Source organism: Mytilus trossulus, chromosome 1 (assembly GCF_036588685.1).
Source record: "Mytilus trossulus isolate FHL-02 chromosome 1, PNRI_Mtr1.1.1.hap1, whole genome shotgun sequence".
NCBI lineage: Eukaryota > Metazoa > Mollusca > Bivalvia > Mytilida > Mytilidae > Mytilus > Mytilus trossulus.
Window position 1 is genome coordinate 36,756,425 of NC_086373.1, and position 16,463 is coordinate 36,772,887.

A 16,463-nucleotide genomic window follows, 5' to 3' on the forward strand; every position below is an offset into this window, starting at 1 on the left:
TTCTAAACATTCCATTAAAAAACAGTCTTACAGTTACTGAAAAAATATGTCAGGAGTGTAACAAAAGGATAAAAAACACATGTTTGTATTTTTTAAATGAAGAAAACTTAGAATTGACTGAAGCAATTGTTGTGAAATTTTCAGAGGATGTAATTAGATCATATATGTTTGCTTCCTTATACTTTTTATATAAAATTAAAGCTTTTGCAAAGAGATATAAAAACTTTTGAAATAAGATATTAAAGAATACACTAAAAATTGGTGAAATTTACATATTTAAAAAAAAAAACTGTTTATAAGTAAAAAAAAAAAAAAGGAAAATCATTTAGTACCTTTATTGCAACAAACAAAAAAATTACATTGATATTTATATTCTTATTTATGTTTGTCAGTTGATATTATTATTATGTTGTTTCCTTTGAAAAGTGGATGAATTCTTATGAGTAAAATGTTGTTAAAATTTTTGTTTTTAATTATTTTGCATTAACCCTTGGTAGTTTTCTAAACTTGAATGTCTCTGGATTAAAGAAAAATGATAGAAAAAAGATTAGCAATGACTTAATTTTTTACCATGTTTGTCACACTTTGGCATCATTTTTTTTTAAATAGCCCCTATATGAATATTTAAATAAACATTTGAGAGAATGTGTAATAATGTGGGTATTTTTTAGTACATGTAATAGTAATCAGATTTTATTATTTATTAAATGTGATATATAAGTATTAGAGTAGATTTTTACATCTCATTCGTACATTTTATTGCTTCAAAATCATTCATTGATACACAAAAACTGAGTAGTTCAGATGCATGTATTCCAAATAATTATGATGTCTTGGAAGGCTATTTTAAAAACTTTTTATATAAAACATGACAAAATATATTTATCATTTTGAAACTTTATACACCTGTTTATCATTTAATATCAGAAAGGCATTACAAGTTACAATCATTTGACGATAGATAATGTTGCAGAAATGAAATAGCTTGCTACAGGTGACTTACTATAGAATTAATTAAGCAATTTTGTAACAACTGCTGATACTTCGTTAAAGAGCTTTTTACAAAATGGGCAATTAAAATAGACCACTTGCAAGATTTTAGTTTTTATGATTATTTTTGTAATGCTGTAGATTGTTACATTGTTATACAGAAAAATATCCTTGTACATTGTAAACAATTATTTTTCATCGTTAAGTTGTTTTAACCTCATTTTAAGTTAGATTATTTTTACATTTTCCATAATATAACTTTTTTTATGTTACAATAAATATTTAAAATATCTTAATTTAGATTTTGTTTTTAAACCAGATAATCTTTTTCCCTTTGACTCTTTGTCACAGTAAAAACATATGACTGCCTGTTATAGCTGTCTAGGTTTTACTCATTGTTGAAGGCCGTACAATCAGCTATAATTGCTTAAATCAACATCTTTTGGATTTTGTTTGATTTTGGTCTTATTGGCAATCATTTCACATCCAACTGTAAATACTGAAATTATTGCGAGCATTTATTATTGCAATTTCGTCTTTTTTGTCGAGCCTGCAACTTTTGTTAAAGAAAGCTTGACATAGGGATAGTGATCCGGCGGCGGTGGCTACGGCGGCGGCATTAGCTCACTTCTTAAAAGTTTTATATTTTAGAAGGTGGAAGACCTGGATGCTTCATACTTTGTATATAGATGCCTCATGTTACGAAGTTTCCGTCAGTCACATGTCCAATGTCCTTGACCTCATTTTCATGGTTCAGTGACCACTAGAAAAAAAAGTTCAGATTTTTTGTAATGTTGAATTCTCTCTTATTATAGGTAATAGGATAATTATATTTGATATGTGCATACCTTGCAAGGTCCTCATGCCTGTCAGACAGTTTTCACTTGACCTCGACCTCATTTCATGGATCAGTGAACAAGGTTAAGTTTTGGTGGTCAAGTCCATATCTCAGATACTATAAGCAGTAGGGCTAGTATATTCGGTGTATGGTAGGACTGTATGGTGTACATGTCCAACTGGCAGGTGTCATCTGACCTTGACCTCATTTTCATGGTTCAGTGGTTATAGTTAAGTTTTTGTGTTTTGGTCTGTTTTTCTCATACTTTATGCAATAGGTCTACTATATTTGTTGTATGGAATGATTGTAAGGTGTACATGTCTAGCGGGCAGGTGTCATCTGACCTTGACCTCATTTTCATGGTTCAGTGGTCAAAGTTAAGTTTTTGAGTTTTGGTCTCTTTATCTAATACTATAAGCCATAGGTCAACTATATTTGGTGTATAGAAATATTTTATGATCTATATGACAGTGGCACAGGTTTATTTGACCTTGACCTCATTTTCACAGTTCATTGAACAGTGTTAAGTTTTTGTGTTTTGGTCTATTTTTTTTAAACTATAAGTAATAGGTCATGTAGGTCAACTATAATTGTTGTATGGAAGCATTGTTATCTGTATATGTCTGCTTGGTATGGTTCATCTGACCTTGACCTCATTCTCATGGTTCATTGGTCTTTATTAAGTTATCTTGGTTAATGTTGAGTTCATGTGACAGTTGTAATAAAGCTTTATACTTAGGACTATTAACATAATATCAATGATTAGTAAAGAAGGCGAGACATTTCAGCGTGTGCACTCTTGTTGACTAAAATTTGATTTTAATTTTTGAGATTCTCAGAAAAATCCTCTTTGATTCAGGTGAAATACTTCAAAATGCGAGTTTAAGTTATTGCAATTTGAACTCGCATTTTTCACAACAATAAAATCGCAATAATTTCTGAATTTACAGTATTTCCAACATACCACTTTTACGAATAAAACTCCTAGCTGTCATAAGTAATCATTTACTTGATTCAAAGTTCCTTCTATTGCTGAATAAAAGGCTAGCAGATTGTTGCTCATCTAGTGATCGGCAACTTTAACAAGTCAACCAACCAAAACCAGCTGTAGAAAAATGTGATGAGCCTGCGACTTCGTTCACAAATAGCACAACACAACAATGGTGATAAGGTCGCAGCATTAGCTGACTTCTTAAAAGCTGTGTATTTTAGAAGGTGGAAGACCTGGATGATTCATAATTTATGAATAGATGCCTTATGTAAAGTTTTCATCTGACCTCGACCTCAATCCATGGTTAAGTCCATATATCAGATACTATAAGCAATAGGTGTACTATATTTGGTGTATGCTGTACTTGTCAATGTGTTATCTGACCTTGACCTCATTTTCATGGTTCATTGGACAAAGTTAAGTTTTTGTTTTGGTCATAAGTCAACTATATTTGGTGTATGGAAACTTTTTATGATATACATGTCAGTCTCATAGGGATTTTTTTTTACCATGACCTTATTTTCACAATTCATTGCTCAGTTTGTGTTTTAGTCTGTTTTCTTAAAATATAAGCAACAGGTTAAGTATATTTGTTTTATGGAAGTATTGTAAAGTGTATTTGTATGTCTGGTAGGTATCATCTGACCTTGAACTCATTTTCATGGTTCAATGTTTATTTTTCAATGTTAAGTCTGTTTCTTAAAATTTAAGCAAAAGGTAAACTATATTTGGTGTATTTAATTGATTGTAAGGTGTGCATGTATTTCCTGTTTGGTTTATAAAAGAGGGACGAAAGATACCAAAGGGACAGTCAAACTCATAAATCTAAAACAAACTGACAACGCCATGGCTAAAAATGAAAAAGACAAACAAACAATAGTACACATGACACAACATAGAAAACAAAAGAATAAACAACACGAACATACATACATACAAAATGATATCCTGTTTGCTTTATCTGACCTTGAACTTATTTTCTTGGATCATGTTAAGTTTGTGTGATACTTGTAGTAAAACATTATATTTAGGATTATCAGCATAAAATTAATGGTCAGTAAAGACAATTCAGTGTGGGCACTCTTTGTCAAATAATTGGATAACCATTACCATATCCTATAACCCAAGTCTTGAGTTTCAGGTCAGAAGATAAGAATCAACCCAAAAATCCAAGTATCTTATTGGTATAGATGCATAAAAGAATATCATAATCTGTCATTTTATGAGGGGGGACAACTCCTGCAATCACAAGAGTGCATACAATCTTAACAATAGGACATGGGGTTGTCAACTAAAACCCAAGCTTTTGACCTTGAACTTTGACCTAGGAAGTTGTACATACATTATAACATACTCTCTGGTGTTGTTTAGTATACATGTCAAGTAAAAACTTTGATATCATAACTGTTCTCTAGATATAGAGCAGACACAATTTGTTACGAACAGAGGGACGGAAGGACAGACACACAGACTCATCACTATAGGGTGTCTGCCATTAGGCAGGGCCACAATTAAAGAGATAACTTAACATTGAAAGTTGCTTATCATTTAAATTCACTGGAAAATGACCTTGGGGGCAGTCTCAAAATAGTTGTCAAACCAATATGTTATGATAGTAATGTAACTTCATTGGAACATTGTTAAACTAACTTAGGCAAATAATTTAACAATTCTTGATAATTCCCCCTACTGCTGCGGGAAAGGCAAAACCTATGTCCTGCCTTTCATACAGACCAAAAAAAAATTCAACCCCGCATTCTTTTTGACCTTGAATACATGTAGGTCTCAAATCAGGAATATATTTCATCTAAATATAAGGCTAATTCTAAAATGTCTTCAAAATGTTTAATATTGCAAAGTTAAAAAAATACAGAACTGTTTTGATTTTATAAATGCACAAATGAAGAAAGGATATTCATTGCAAAAATATGTTCTTTCAATTTTTGTATAATCATAATGGCAAGTTCAGCTTGCAATACTAAATCCCATTAGTTTTGCAATTCTACTACTAGTAGGCATCATGGATGTAAATTATAAATGCATGAATAAATTTACAATAAATAATGATAAATAACTGCCTTTAGATTGAAAGTTCAAATAAACTTCTACATCTCTTTTTTTCCTGAGAAATAAAAATGTTTGTTTTGAAATGAAATGAATATACAGTGTACTACACTGTCATTTAAAACAATAATATTCATACAAAGAATGAAGACAAGATTTACATCTATTTATGATGCTGCAGTCAAAGATGAATTTGATGATACGCTTGTATTTATCGGAAAATCAACAAAGTATCCTTCATCTTGATAAAGTTTATAGAGTTCATCTTGTTCTCTCACTCGATAAACTAGGGTTTTATCCTGGTAGTAACTGTCATTCATTTCAATATTTTCAATAACATCCACCAATAAATGAGCTCTGTCAGCGTCAAAGCCAGGAGATTCTAAGTTGATATGATTAAAATGAACATGTAAATGATAATATGAAGGTTGGTAATGGATGTATATCCGAAGTTTGGACTTTGGTATACCATATTCTTGGTTGATCACATCCTGAAAATACAAACATATCATTAGCAACTAAAAAGTTAAGGTGTATACCCATATTGTGTTGAGCTATACTGATTACTGAATGTCAGAATGAGGATAATACTGTAAATTCAGAAATTATTGAGTGCATTTATTATTGTTATTTTGTTATTTTAGACTTTTTTTTATTTTTATGATTTTGAGAAAAAATCCTGTTTAATTCATATAAAACATTTCAAAATGCGAGTTTTAATTATTGCATTTACAACTCTGTCAAGTTGATTAGACTTCAGCTTCATTAAAAACTACCTTGACCAAAAACTTTAACCTGAAGCGGGACGAACAAACAGACGAACGAACAGCCAGACGCACAGACCAGAAAACATAATGCCCCTCTACTATTGTACATGTACATTGTGTAGGTGGGGCATAAAAAATAATCAGCATATTAAAATCTACTTTGTTGTCATCCCTTAAGCATGTTCAGTCATACTGAAAGAGAAATAGAAACAAACCAATTTCAGGACATAACAATGAATGGACAGACCTACAGAAGGATAAGAATTAAACTTAGTTCCTCATTCCTACTGCATGGCATGGCATTAAAAGTATCCAACAATAAACTACATAAATTATTACTTACTGCACCTTCCTCCAATATGTTGTTTAGCAAAGGTAAATGGGATTTGTTCAGATCCCTGACTGACTTGAGTCCATGCTTATGTACAATGGCTTGTAGATATAGGCTATTTAAGTCCTTGCCATCCCATTTCATGTCTGGTAATAGAATAAACCCTGTATCTGGATCTGCATTTTCAAACACAATTCTGTCTGCTTCTTTTTTCTTTTCTAGGATATTGTACACCCACTAAAGAAAAAATTACAAATCATATAAATTCACATTCTAACACAGCAAATAAAGTTTAATATTTCAAAATAGTATGTCATTTACCATAAAATGCAATAAAAGGCATTTACTGTCAAATTCATGTTCACCAGTTTGACTCAAGACTCCCATACTAAATTTATTAGATACAAAAACATATGGCCAAATTCCAAAAAGTCTAAATTAAACCTTTATAAACAATGGATGGACTTGATGTATCAACATTTTTAGTGTATTTCAGTCCAAACATCATTTAATCTACCATCGAGATGACCTCTAAAGACTGCAGACAGTCATTTAACCCAATATAAACATAAATATAAATAAAATCAGATTTTTCTAGATCTGTGTCATTTCAAATTGTAGGTTAGAAAGTATGTGTATCATAGTTTTTACCCACTGATTCATTGTTAATTTATTCTTACCTTGTATTGTTATAACAAAATCCCAGGTTAGGCAAACGTTCATGGAGGCTATGTGTTCACAAACATGTTTAATACATGCTTTGTTATAAATAGTTATTGGCTTTTAACTTTTTTCAGTAACTGAGTTCTCTCATATCTGTACTTTGTGTTTTGTTAAGATTTTATTTGCTTTTTATATAATTATTGATACAATGAGTTCGCTAAGCCTTTTCTATGAACTAACCTGGGTACTAAATGAATGTTTCTCTAAGTATGGTAAAGTGACTTTGGTATACAACTCTGCTGTTTCTTGTATTACAAATGACTCTTGTTCCGTATACTTTTTGATATGTTTTTCTGAGGCAGGACAGATCACTGCAGCTTTCACACCTAAAATATGAAGCAAAGATAACTGAACAGTTGAAATATGAAGCAAAGATAACTGAACAGTTGATATCGTGTGGAGGAAAGGCTGAGTTTTATTCATTCCCTTTTAACTTTCAATTTGTAAAGCTTCTTTTTCCAGCCACTGTAGAGTGGGGTGCTCATTTTCGCCGGGGACACATTTTTCGCCGCTTTAGGATTTTGAGGTGTAAAAACTTCAAAGGATGGCTGAAATGGAAGAAATGTACTGGTAAATTATATTTTTATAACAAATATGATATTTTTTTAAACTGAAACAAAATTGCGGCTCATACGGAAAATGACCGAAAAACGAACAACGATTTTCGGACAATTTTCTGAATAAAAAATATGATTTCAAAGAAGTATTTCTAAGTAAATATTTGACTGAATGCCCTAATTTTGAATTCGTTACACCTTTGAAAAAAGGCTGCTATTCATCTGTAATGCAATTGATTTGATAAAAATTGTTAAAAGCTGCGGTTATTTGGTTTTAAATAGATGTGTAAAAACGGCGCATATGTGTCCCCCATTGACAAAATATCCGGAAATTTCAAGCACCCTTTAATCTAACTTTTCAGATGATTTTTTTCAAACAAACACGTTTTCAAGCTTAAGAATATTTTGCATTTGAAGTTATCTTCATATAGAAATATCAGTATACTTCAAAAACATTTAGACCTGACCATAAACTGTAGAAAACATGGAAAGATGTGGCGAAAATGGGCACCCCACTCTACATGCTTTAGTTTACATTTGTAACTATGCTTAGCAACATTTTTGTGTTTGAATTTATAACATATTTTAATTTAATTATGGTTGATTATAGATCAATAGCACAGATTTCCATTTTCAGTGGCTTTAAATCAGGGGCAGATCCAATCATTTATAAAAAGGGGGAGATTTCTAACCAAGAATAAAGGAGGGCTCCAAGTATGTGTCTCCATTCAAATGTATTGATCATCCATAAAAACGGGGGGAGGGGGGGGTTCAACCCACAGACCCCCCCCTCTGGATCTGCCATTGCGTATCAACATAAAAAGATGAATTCATTACGGGTTTACATTTACATTCTACATTCAAACTGACATTGTCATAATTGTGCAAAAGGATCTTTTATACCTATTTACTGATGGGGGTCAAAAGGTCCTGATCCCGAAATCCCGGGCTTAAAATCATGAATTCACGAGGTTCCCCCCCCCCTTTTTTTATAAAAAGATTACCATTGAGGTTTTCAGGCAGAAGAGCTGAGTAAGTGTAGTAAATATCATTTTGTAAAGTCTGTCTGATTTTAGTGTTGTCTGACAAAATTTTATCTGTCATAGATGAATCAAAAGGTGTTTTCTCCAACAGCACAACAGCATCTTCATCATTTTTCGTACAATGAAGAAATAGGTATTTTTGTCTCGCATTTTCATTAATGACAGCTTTTACTTTGAATCCATCAAATGATTGACTTTCTTCTCTAGCTTTGTCTCCATTGCCGTCCTCGTCGATTTTCCTTTTCTTTGCTTTTTCTGGAGATTCCTTTTCCATGTTTACTTTCATGAACATTCGTTATAGTGTTCATCCAATTTTTGCAAGGCAACATTACATTTAAACAACTTACGAATAAAGAATAATTTGTCATACTCATTTCAAGAGTTCAAGAGTATATATGTGCTGTTAGATTATACGAAAAATATAATCAAACTGGCTATTACAATATCACATTAAAATATTTTGGGACAATTTCACGAATCAAGAGAATGGTGCCGGGGACAAATATTTGAACTCATTACCGTCAATTGCAAACTGAATATGTGGTTTGTGTAATTAAATATTGTGTTATACTGTAGCTTAATAACATATGGTTGAGGCAAACTAAATGTAGAGAACGGAAACGACAGACATACCCACGAAGTTTTTGTCCGCTTGTAAAGGGGCATAACTCAATAACGGTAAAAGTGACGCCATGCATTTAATTTTGATCTGTGTTTTGTGGTTATAAGCATAGTATATAAATTCAATTTATAACATTTGGTGGAGGCGAACTCAAGTTATAGAACGGAATTCAGTTTTGCCGGGACTTCGGCGTACGTTACAGACGGGCTGGCTGAACTGACGGACAAGGGCTAGACATAATGCCCCCTCCTTTAATATTGCCCCTGAACATATTTTACACATAACCGGGCAACAAAAATAGTTTTGGCAAAATGGTTTATCGAGGTATAAAACCTAAGAATCTAACAAACTATATAATCACAGTCAAGTATTTGTGTTCGAAAACATAATAGGAGTGCATGTAAGTAATAACTTACCAAACAGCAGACTATCATTGAAAGAAGAAGAATATAGAATATAATGTGCAAAAGTATATAACTTAAAGGTTAGACTGGAGCGAAGTAAAGTGAGAAAAATAAATTAGGGTGGGATATACTGTACAGAACTATGACAAGCCAAAGTGGACAAAAAGAGCTATTTTCTAATATTAAAAAATCATTTTTTAATATTAAAAAATCATTTTCTAATATTAAAAAATCATTTTCTAATATTAAAAAAGCATTTTCTAATATTAAAAAGAACCTTATTTTTTAATATTAGAAAATGATTTTTTAATATTAAAAAATAGCTCTTTTTGTACACTTTGGCTTGCCATACAGAACAACATGACAGCATGGCTAGAATATATCTTTACTTCGCGGTGATACTTTTCGCCATAACAACTGATTGAAAGAAAACTTACTTATAATTTCACAATGATAGACGAAAATTTAAACAAAATTAAAAAAAAACGTCCATACAGGAAAATTATTAGGAGCCTCTGTTAGTCTTGTATTATTTTTAATTTTAGTTTTTTGTGTACAATTTGGAGTTTAGTATGGCGTTCATTTTCACTGAACTAGTATATATATTTGTTTAGGGGGCCAGCTGAAGGACGCCTCCGGATGAGGGAACTGAAGTTCTCGCTGCATTGAAGACCTGTTGGTGACCTTCTGTTCAGTGATGTCTGTTCTATGGTCGGGTTGTTGTCTCTTTGACACATTCCCCATTTCCATTCTCAATTTTATCTTACAATAGACAGTAAGTAAGTCTTGTGATTCTAGACAATTCTCAGCTATCTATATAGCGGTTTTCAAGATAAAAGAAAAAATGTATTTAACCCTCCATGTGTTATATTTTATGCCATGTCGGTCTTCTTCTTTTTTTTACTAACTTTGTTTCACTCCAAGCAAGCCTTGTCTTCTTGTGCACTTATATTCTATTTTCTTTCTTTTTATGTCTTGTGTTTTCTTTTAAATTACATGCACTCCTTATTATGTTTCGTCGTTATTGAATATTTGTTATATTATTATCATAATTATCAACAAATACTTGAATGGGATTGGTCTGTTGGACTCTCTTTCCTAATGTTACACTTCGATAAACTATGTTTGTGAATCTACTTGTGTTGTCTTTGTGTAATATTATACGTATCCATGTCAGATTCACGCTAATAATTTTCAAAGCTCTAAAAAGACTTTAAATAAAAAAATCGGGAATAAAAATATTTAAGTCAAGATATATGCCGGATTTGACACATTTTTTTTCATCCGAAATGACAAATTACAATAAAAACTATGATAACCAATTCCACAAAATCGTTGTTACGAATATAATTCGTTTTAACCAATTACACAATTCGTTATATCAATTTTAATTCGTTATATTTATCACAAATTACAAAAAAAATTATAACGAATTTATTTCGTAATAACGAATTACAAAATATGTTGTAACGATTTCCAACAATTCATTATCATAAATTAAATCTGTTATAACAAATTATAAAATTCGTGATGGAAGGTTCTAAATGGGCTACCGTAGTCAATGACTATAATTTCGCATTATCGATTAATTGATTATAATTTGATTCGAATTACAAACTGAATTAAGAAAGTGTTGACACCATAGTTTAATTCGAATGACATTATAATTATCAGGCGTACAAAGCTACTATTTGAAAGCGGAGAGGGAGGGAAAGCTTACGCAAACAACTAGAATATATAATATTGACAACACGACGTCCTCAGTTCAAATATTCTGATTCCCAAATTGATGATTAAAAATATTCTGTTCAAGCAGAAGACAACAAAGTATTCTGAATCCAGATCTCGGCATAATCAAAAATTTTAGAAAACAATATCTGATTGATAGCGTTGGAAAAGTAAATATGTTTCGTCCTCAGAAGCTCGAAAAATACAATTCTGACACAGACAAAAACCATAACCCCCTTTGAAGTTAAATAGTTACTCCCTACGTTGAAGAAAGACGTAATTTTAAAGCGGTATTCGCGGCAAAATTATAAAATGGACAAACAAAGAAATAACCCAGTTATGTATACTTCACTTATACGCACATTTATTAAAGCACCTCTACTAAAGCTATGCATAGTATATTTCTATGCTCGACTGATTTTCTTTCAACCTTGATAACGACTGCTTTACTTTGCAGATTACGTATTTCCCGTTCAAAATGGAAGTCGAATGCTTCTTTGTTGTCAAACTTAAATTATATAGATCTTTATTCCGGAATTTTTGAGAGGTTTGTCTTGGGCGAATATACCATGATTTATATATATTGATTATACCAATTTTGTAAAAAGGAAAGGAAGTTATACATGCATGTTGTAGTGGTACCCTTGTACACCTGTATTACGTGAGTACCTTTCTAATTCCTACGTTCTTTCCTATCTGAAAACACGTTATAAAAAAAGAAGATGTGGTATGATTGCCAATGAGACAACTCTCCACAAGAGACCAAAATGACACAGAAATTATCAACTATAGGTCAGTCACTCACCGTACGGCCTTCAACAATGTTAGCCAATTCGAATTCGTGTGTGAACGAGGCATTATTTTAAATTTCTATTCCAAATCAATGTTTTGGTACAGCCGTTTACTAAGAACACGTTCTTGTTTTTCCATATCCCACAATTTTTTTTCTCAACCGAATGTCTTATTATTTCTTTCCCCTCTTATTTTCAAAGGAAACCAACAATTTTTTAAATAACGCCTTGTCCCGCCACATTCGCCCCCCCCCCCAAAAAAAAAAAACAAATTGCATTGTCATAGACATGTATACAAAAAATGTACTAATAATCATCAATAGAATGCTTTTATATTTTTATAAGACCATCTTTATAACATAATCTAGGACTAATACATGTATCTATTAGTTCAAGCATACAGTACATTAATATATTTATTTTGTTTTGTTTTGATTACTATTTATCAGGCTATGAATGCGTTACCATTTATTAGGATATGAATGGGGTTTACAAATAAAAGAATAATGGGGAAAAAGTCAGATAAGGAGCGGCACCAAAAACTGTAGATCTATAACAAAATAAAGAGGTGAATAAATACATAGAATGATTGAATTGTTGGTTGCTTTAAAAATGTTCAATGACAAATATTTCATGCATGTCTAGGACAAATATTTAATAGAGATCAAAGAAAAAAGAATAGAGTGAAAACAACAAAAAACAGATACACCACATCCATTACCACTCACATTCGCATACATACATCTCTGAACAAGTACCCCCCTTCCGACATCAATGTACAGGATCAGCCGCTGGTCATTATAGCTTGTTTTTGTTTTACACTAAGTTTTGTATGATCGATTCCTGAAGGTCTTTTACTACCAAATAGTAGTATTTTTAAGCCTACAAAACGAGATGTTAAGTAAGAACTGGAGCAATGTAAAGCCAGTCTAGCTCTAGTATTAGTATTAGGTAGCAATACAGTTTTTGGAGTTTGGTTTCTCAATTCGGCCCCGGTGAAAACATAAATTGTAATTGCACACCAACTCTCACTGGGCTGAATTGTGAAACCAACCTCCTAATTAACTGTGCGTTCCTACAAAATACCTACAGCGCTGGACTTTATACAACTTCGATCAACTTCATCGCTCAAGACGTTACATATTGAGCGCTAAACTTTATTTCTCCAGCTCTTAAAAACTTAGGCTCTTAAGCGCTAGACTTGACATCTCGTTTTCTAGTCTTTAAAGATCACTCCTTTTTCGTACATTTGTATTAATAAACCCACATGGCTCGATCATACAAAACTTATGACGGTCAAAACATAAGCAAGCAATAATGACAACCACTATACAGAGGGTTAATACCATTTTGTTGAGACTTGTTTATATATACTTTTCAAGAATTAAATATGTTAATCAAATAGTGGCACTTCAATCAATGGTTCAAAGACCAGGGGGCAAATTATGCGTTATTGAAGTGCCTCCACCCTGGCGAAAATTCGTGAGTGGAATATAAACCATGCTTTCTGCTTTCAAAACCAATAGGACGTGTAGTTATAGAAGTGGTAAACGAAGCAAAATTTTAAAATTGATTGTTTAGGCATTTTGCCTCTCCCAACAGCATGACCGATAGATGAGCTGTTGATGGCGTAGGAATTGTAAGAATCCGAGATACATGTGCTTTAAACATGCTCAATTCACAGACATGTACCTTGAAAAAGCAGAGGAATGAATTATAAAACGACAGTAAAACCAGTGATATCTTTTTTTAAATATTGTATAAGACTTTGATTTCGGTCCGACGAACATCATTTGTAAACGTCTCAATTATATAAAGCATATAACACATGTAGGACAAAGGATTTAAATACGTTATTTGATTTTTACCCGATGATCGTCAATTAGAAAGATTAACATCTTTGTAATTTAAATTTTGATAGTTAATCACAGGTCTTAAAATTTACGATAGAAACTCTAAGTTAGATATATTTTTCATTTTTCTATTTCTAAGTATTATAACATGTAATTCATAACATCCCTTTTAGCCGACCTTTCTCCAGGAACAATGCGAGCTACTCACATCACGTTTCGTCCGTCGCCTGTCGTCCTTCGTTGGTCAACTTTTTATACATTTTATTATGCCCCACCTACAATAGAAGAGAGGCGTTATGTTTCCTGGTCTGTTGGTCCGTCTATTCATTCGTCGTACCGTTCGTTTGTTCGTCTGTCTGTCCCGCCTCAGATTAAAGTTTTTGGTCTAGGTAGTTTTTGATGAAGTTGAAAACCAATCTACCTAAAACGTACTTACACGTGTTCACTATGATATGATCTTTCTAATTTTAATGCCAAATTAGAGTTTTTACCCAAATTTCACGGTCCAATGAATTAAAGAATAGGACAGTGCGAGTGGTGTATCAGTGTTCTATGGACACATTCTTGTTTAAATCTGAAACTACCAGGCAACTATAACTTACCACCATTTCGTTCCTGCAAGTTTCCTTATGATGATCAATTTTGTCTTAGCCTTAATTAGCTTCTTCTGATAATAAATGTTGATTCCACTATGGCAAGCCGTTCTCGTCAAAACTATGTTTAAACCATTTTTCGAAAAAATTACACACTGAGAATTACAACAAATCACAGTGAGATTTAAAAACTTCAAAACACACACTGAGAATGAATTGAGAATTAAGAATTACAAACTGAGAATTGAAAATTACACACTGAGATTTCATAAAGATGCACTGAGATCACAGGCACTTGTCTCAGAAAAAAAAATTCCTGTATACCTTATTATAACACAAGGTACTTAACTTGCATTTTAGAAAAATGTTAGGTGGTGACGGAGTTCCGTTATATGCCGCTTTATAGGCTGTCAACCTCACTAAAGCTTGTTATATCGTAAATCTAAATTGATTTATCTATACAATGGTGTATAACATGCCTACATTTGTTGTCGAAATCATCCGTAGCAATCCTACCAAAGTATGTCAATCGTAACAATTTTGCAAACCGCTGAAAAATTGGCAATAAACGGCCGCAGTAAATGATTTATTATAATAATTGTTTAAAAAAAACCTGTTAGTTTTCGTATGAATAGAACTTATCATACAGTTAGTAAAAATGTATGATATACCGTGAAAAAATCTAACAAGTGTTGTTTGTGGTATGTCTAAGTTACAAATTTTCCCATGACGTCAATTATGTCTTGACTTTACGTATGAAATGAAACAAGATCAGATAACTCCGAGAATCATTTAGACTTTCCCATAGAATTGACCAATCGGAAACCGAGATATACAAGGAGCATGACGCGTTTATTGCCAATTCTTCAGCGGTTTGCAAAATTATAACGATTGACATACCTTGGTAGGATTGCTACGGATGATTTCGACAACAAATGTAGGCATGTTATACACCATTGTATAGATAAATCAATTTAGATTTACGATATAACAAGCTTTAGTGAGGTTGACAGCCTATAAAGCGGCATATAACGGAACTTCGTCACCACCCAACATTTTTCTAAAATGCAAGTTAAGTACCTTGTGTTATAATAAGGTATATAGGGGAAAAAAATTCTGAGACAAGTGCCTGTGACTGAGATTACAAAAATGAAAAACACACACTGAGAATTGAAAATTACACACTGAGATTTCAAAAAGACACATTGAGAATAAATAAACTGAAAACACGCACTGAGAATTTGAAATTACACACTGAGAATTTGAAATTAAACTCTGTGCGCACTTTTTATGCGCACATATCTAATTTGCATACTTGATCTGAATCCATTACAAGCTTAAAATAACTAGGGGACAGAACTCGTTAGTCCTTCAATTTTGCAGTTCCAAATTATTTATAAAAAAACTTTAGAAATACAAAAACAAGAAAAATACCCACTTACTCTTATTACAAAATATAACCAAAATGTGAAAAACTTTATTAAAATTTATAAGAAAACATTGGAACAATCTGCAAAAAACAACAAAGGATGCAAAAGGGGGGGGGCTCTATAATGACAAGAGTTTTTGATATCAAGATATTAATCTGTTCAATTATTCATCTCATGAATATTCATTATTAATTTGCATATTAATCTCAGTGTGTATTTTTGAAATCTCAGTGTGTAATTCACAATTCTCAGTGTGTGTTTCTCAATTTATTTTATCTTAGTGTGTCTTTTTAAAATCTCAGTGTGTAATTTTGAATTCTCGGTGTGTTATTTTAGGTTTTTAAATCTCAGTGTGTATTTTTCTTGAAAAAAGGTTTAAACATAGTTTTGACGAGAACGGCTTGCCATATTCCACGTCATTCTTTTGTCAAAAGTTACCCCAAGGTATGTTTGTTGGTCTTCAATTTTAAGTGGGGTATGATCCAAAATCAGTTTGACAGATTGGGTTTTTGGAGAGAGTCTGAAGAGTGTTACTGTTGTTTTTCCCTATTGATGGTAACACACCACTGCTTTGCCCATGTGACTTTCATATCTAAAGCTATTTGTATTCTGTATTCAGCTGTAAATGCACTCTTCTGAGAGATCGTCTGCATACAGTGAGAAAGTGTATCCCTTTTGGTAGCTCTGGTACTAGGTCGTTCATAAAGAGTATGAATAGAGTTGTTGGTAATACTCCTC

At 32.2% G+C, this 16,463-nt stretch overlaps 1 protein-coding gene across 1 annotated transcript; it reads right to left on the bottom strand.

The window, feature by feature from the left end:
* Positions 1–4,651: 4,651 nt before the first annotated feature.
* LOC134723288 (m7GpppX diphosphatase-like) lies at positions 4,652–8,593 on the bottom strand. Its single transcript, XM_063586911.1, has 4 exons — positions 8,266–8,593; positions 6,885–7,030; positions 5,994–6,218; positions 4,652–5,374 (listed from the first exon to the last, which is right to left on the bottom strand). Exons 1-4 carry the CDS (start codon positions 8,588–8,590, stop codon positions 5,051–5,053), a joined length of 1,020 nt encoding a protein of 339 aa, XP_063442981.1. The 5' UTR covers positions 8,591–8,593; the 3' UTR covers positions 4,652–5,050.
* Between the last annotated feature and the right edge of the window lie 7,870 nt (positions 8,594–16,463).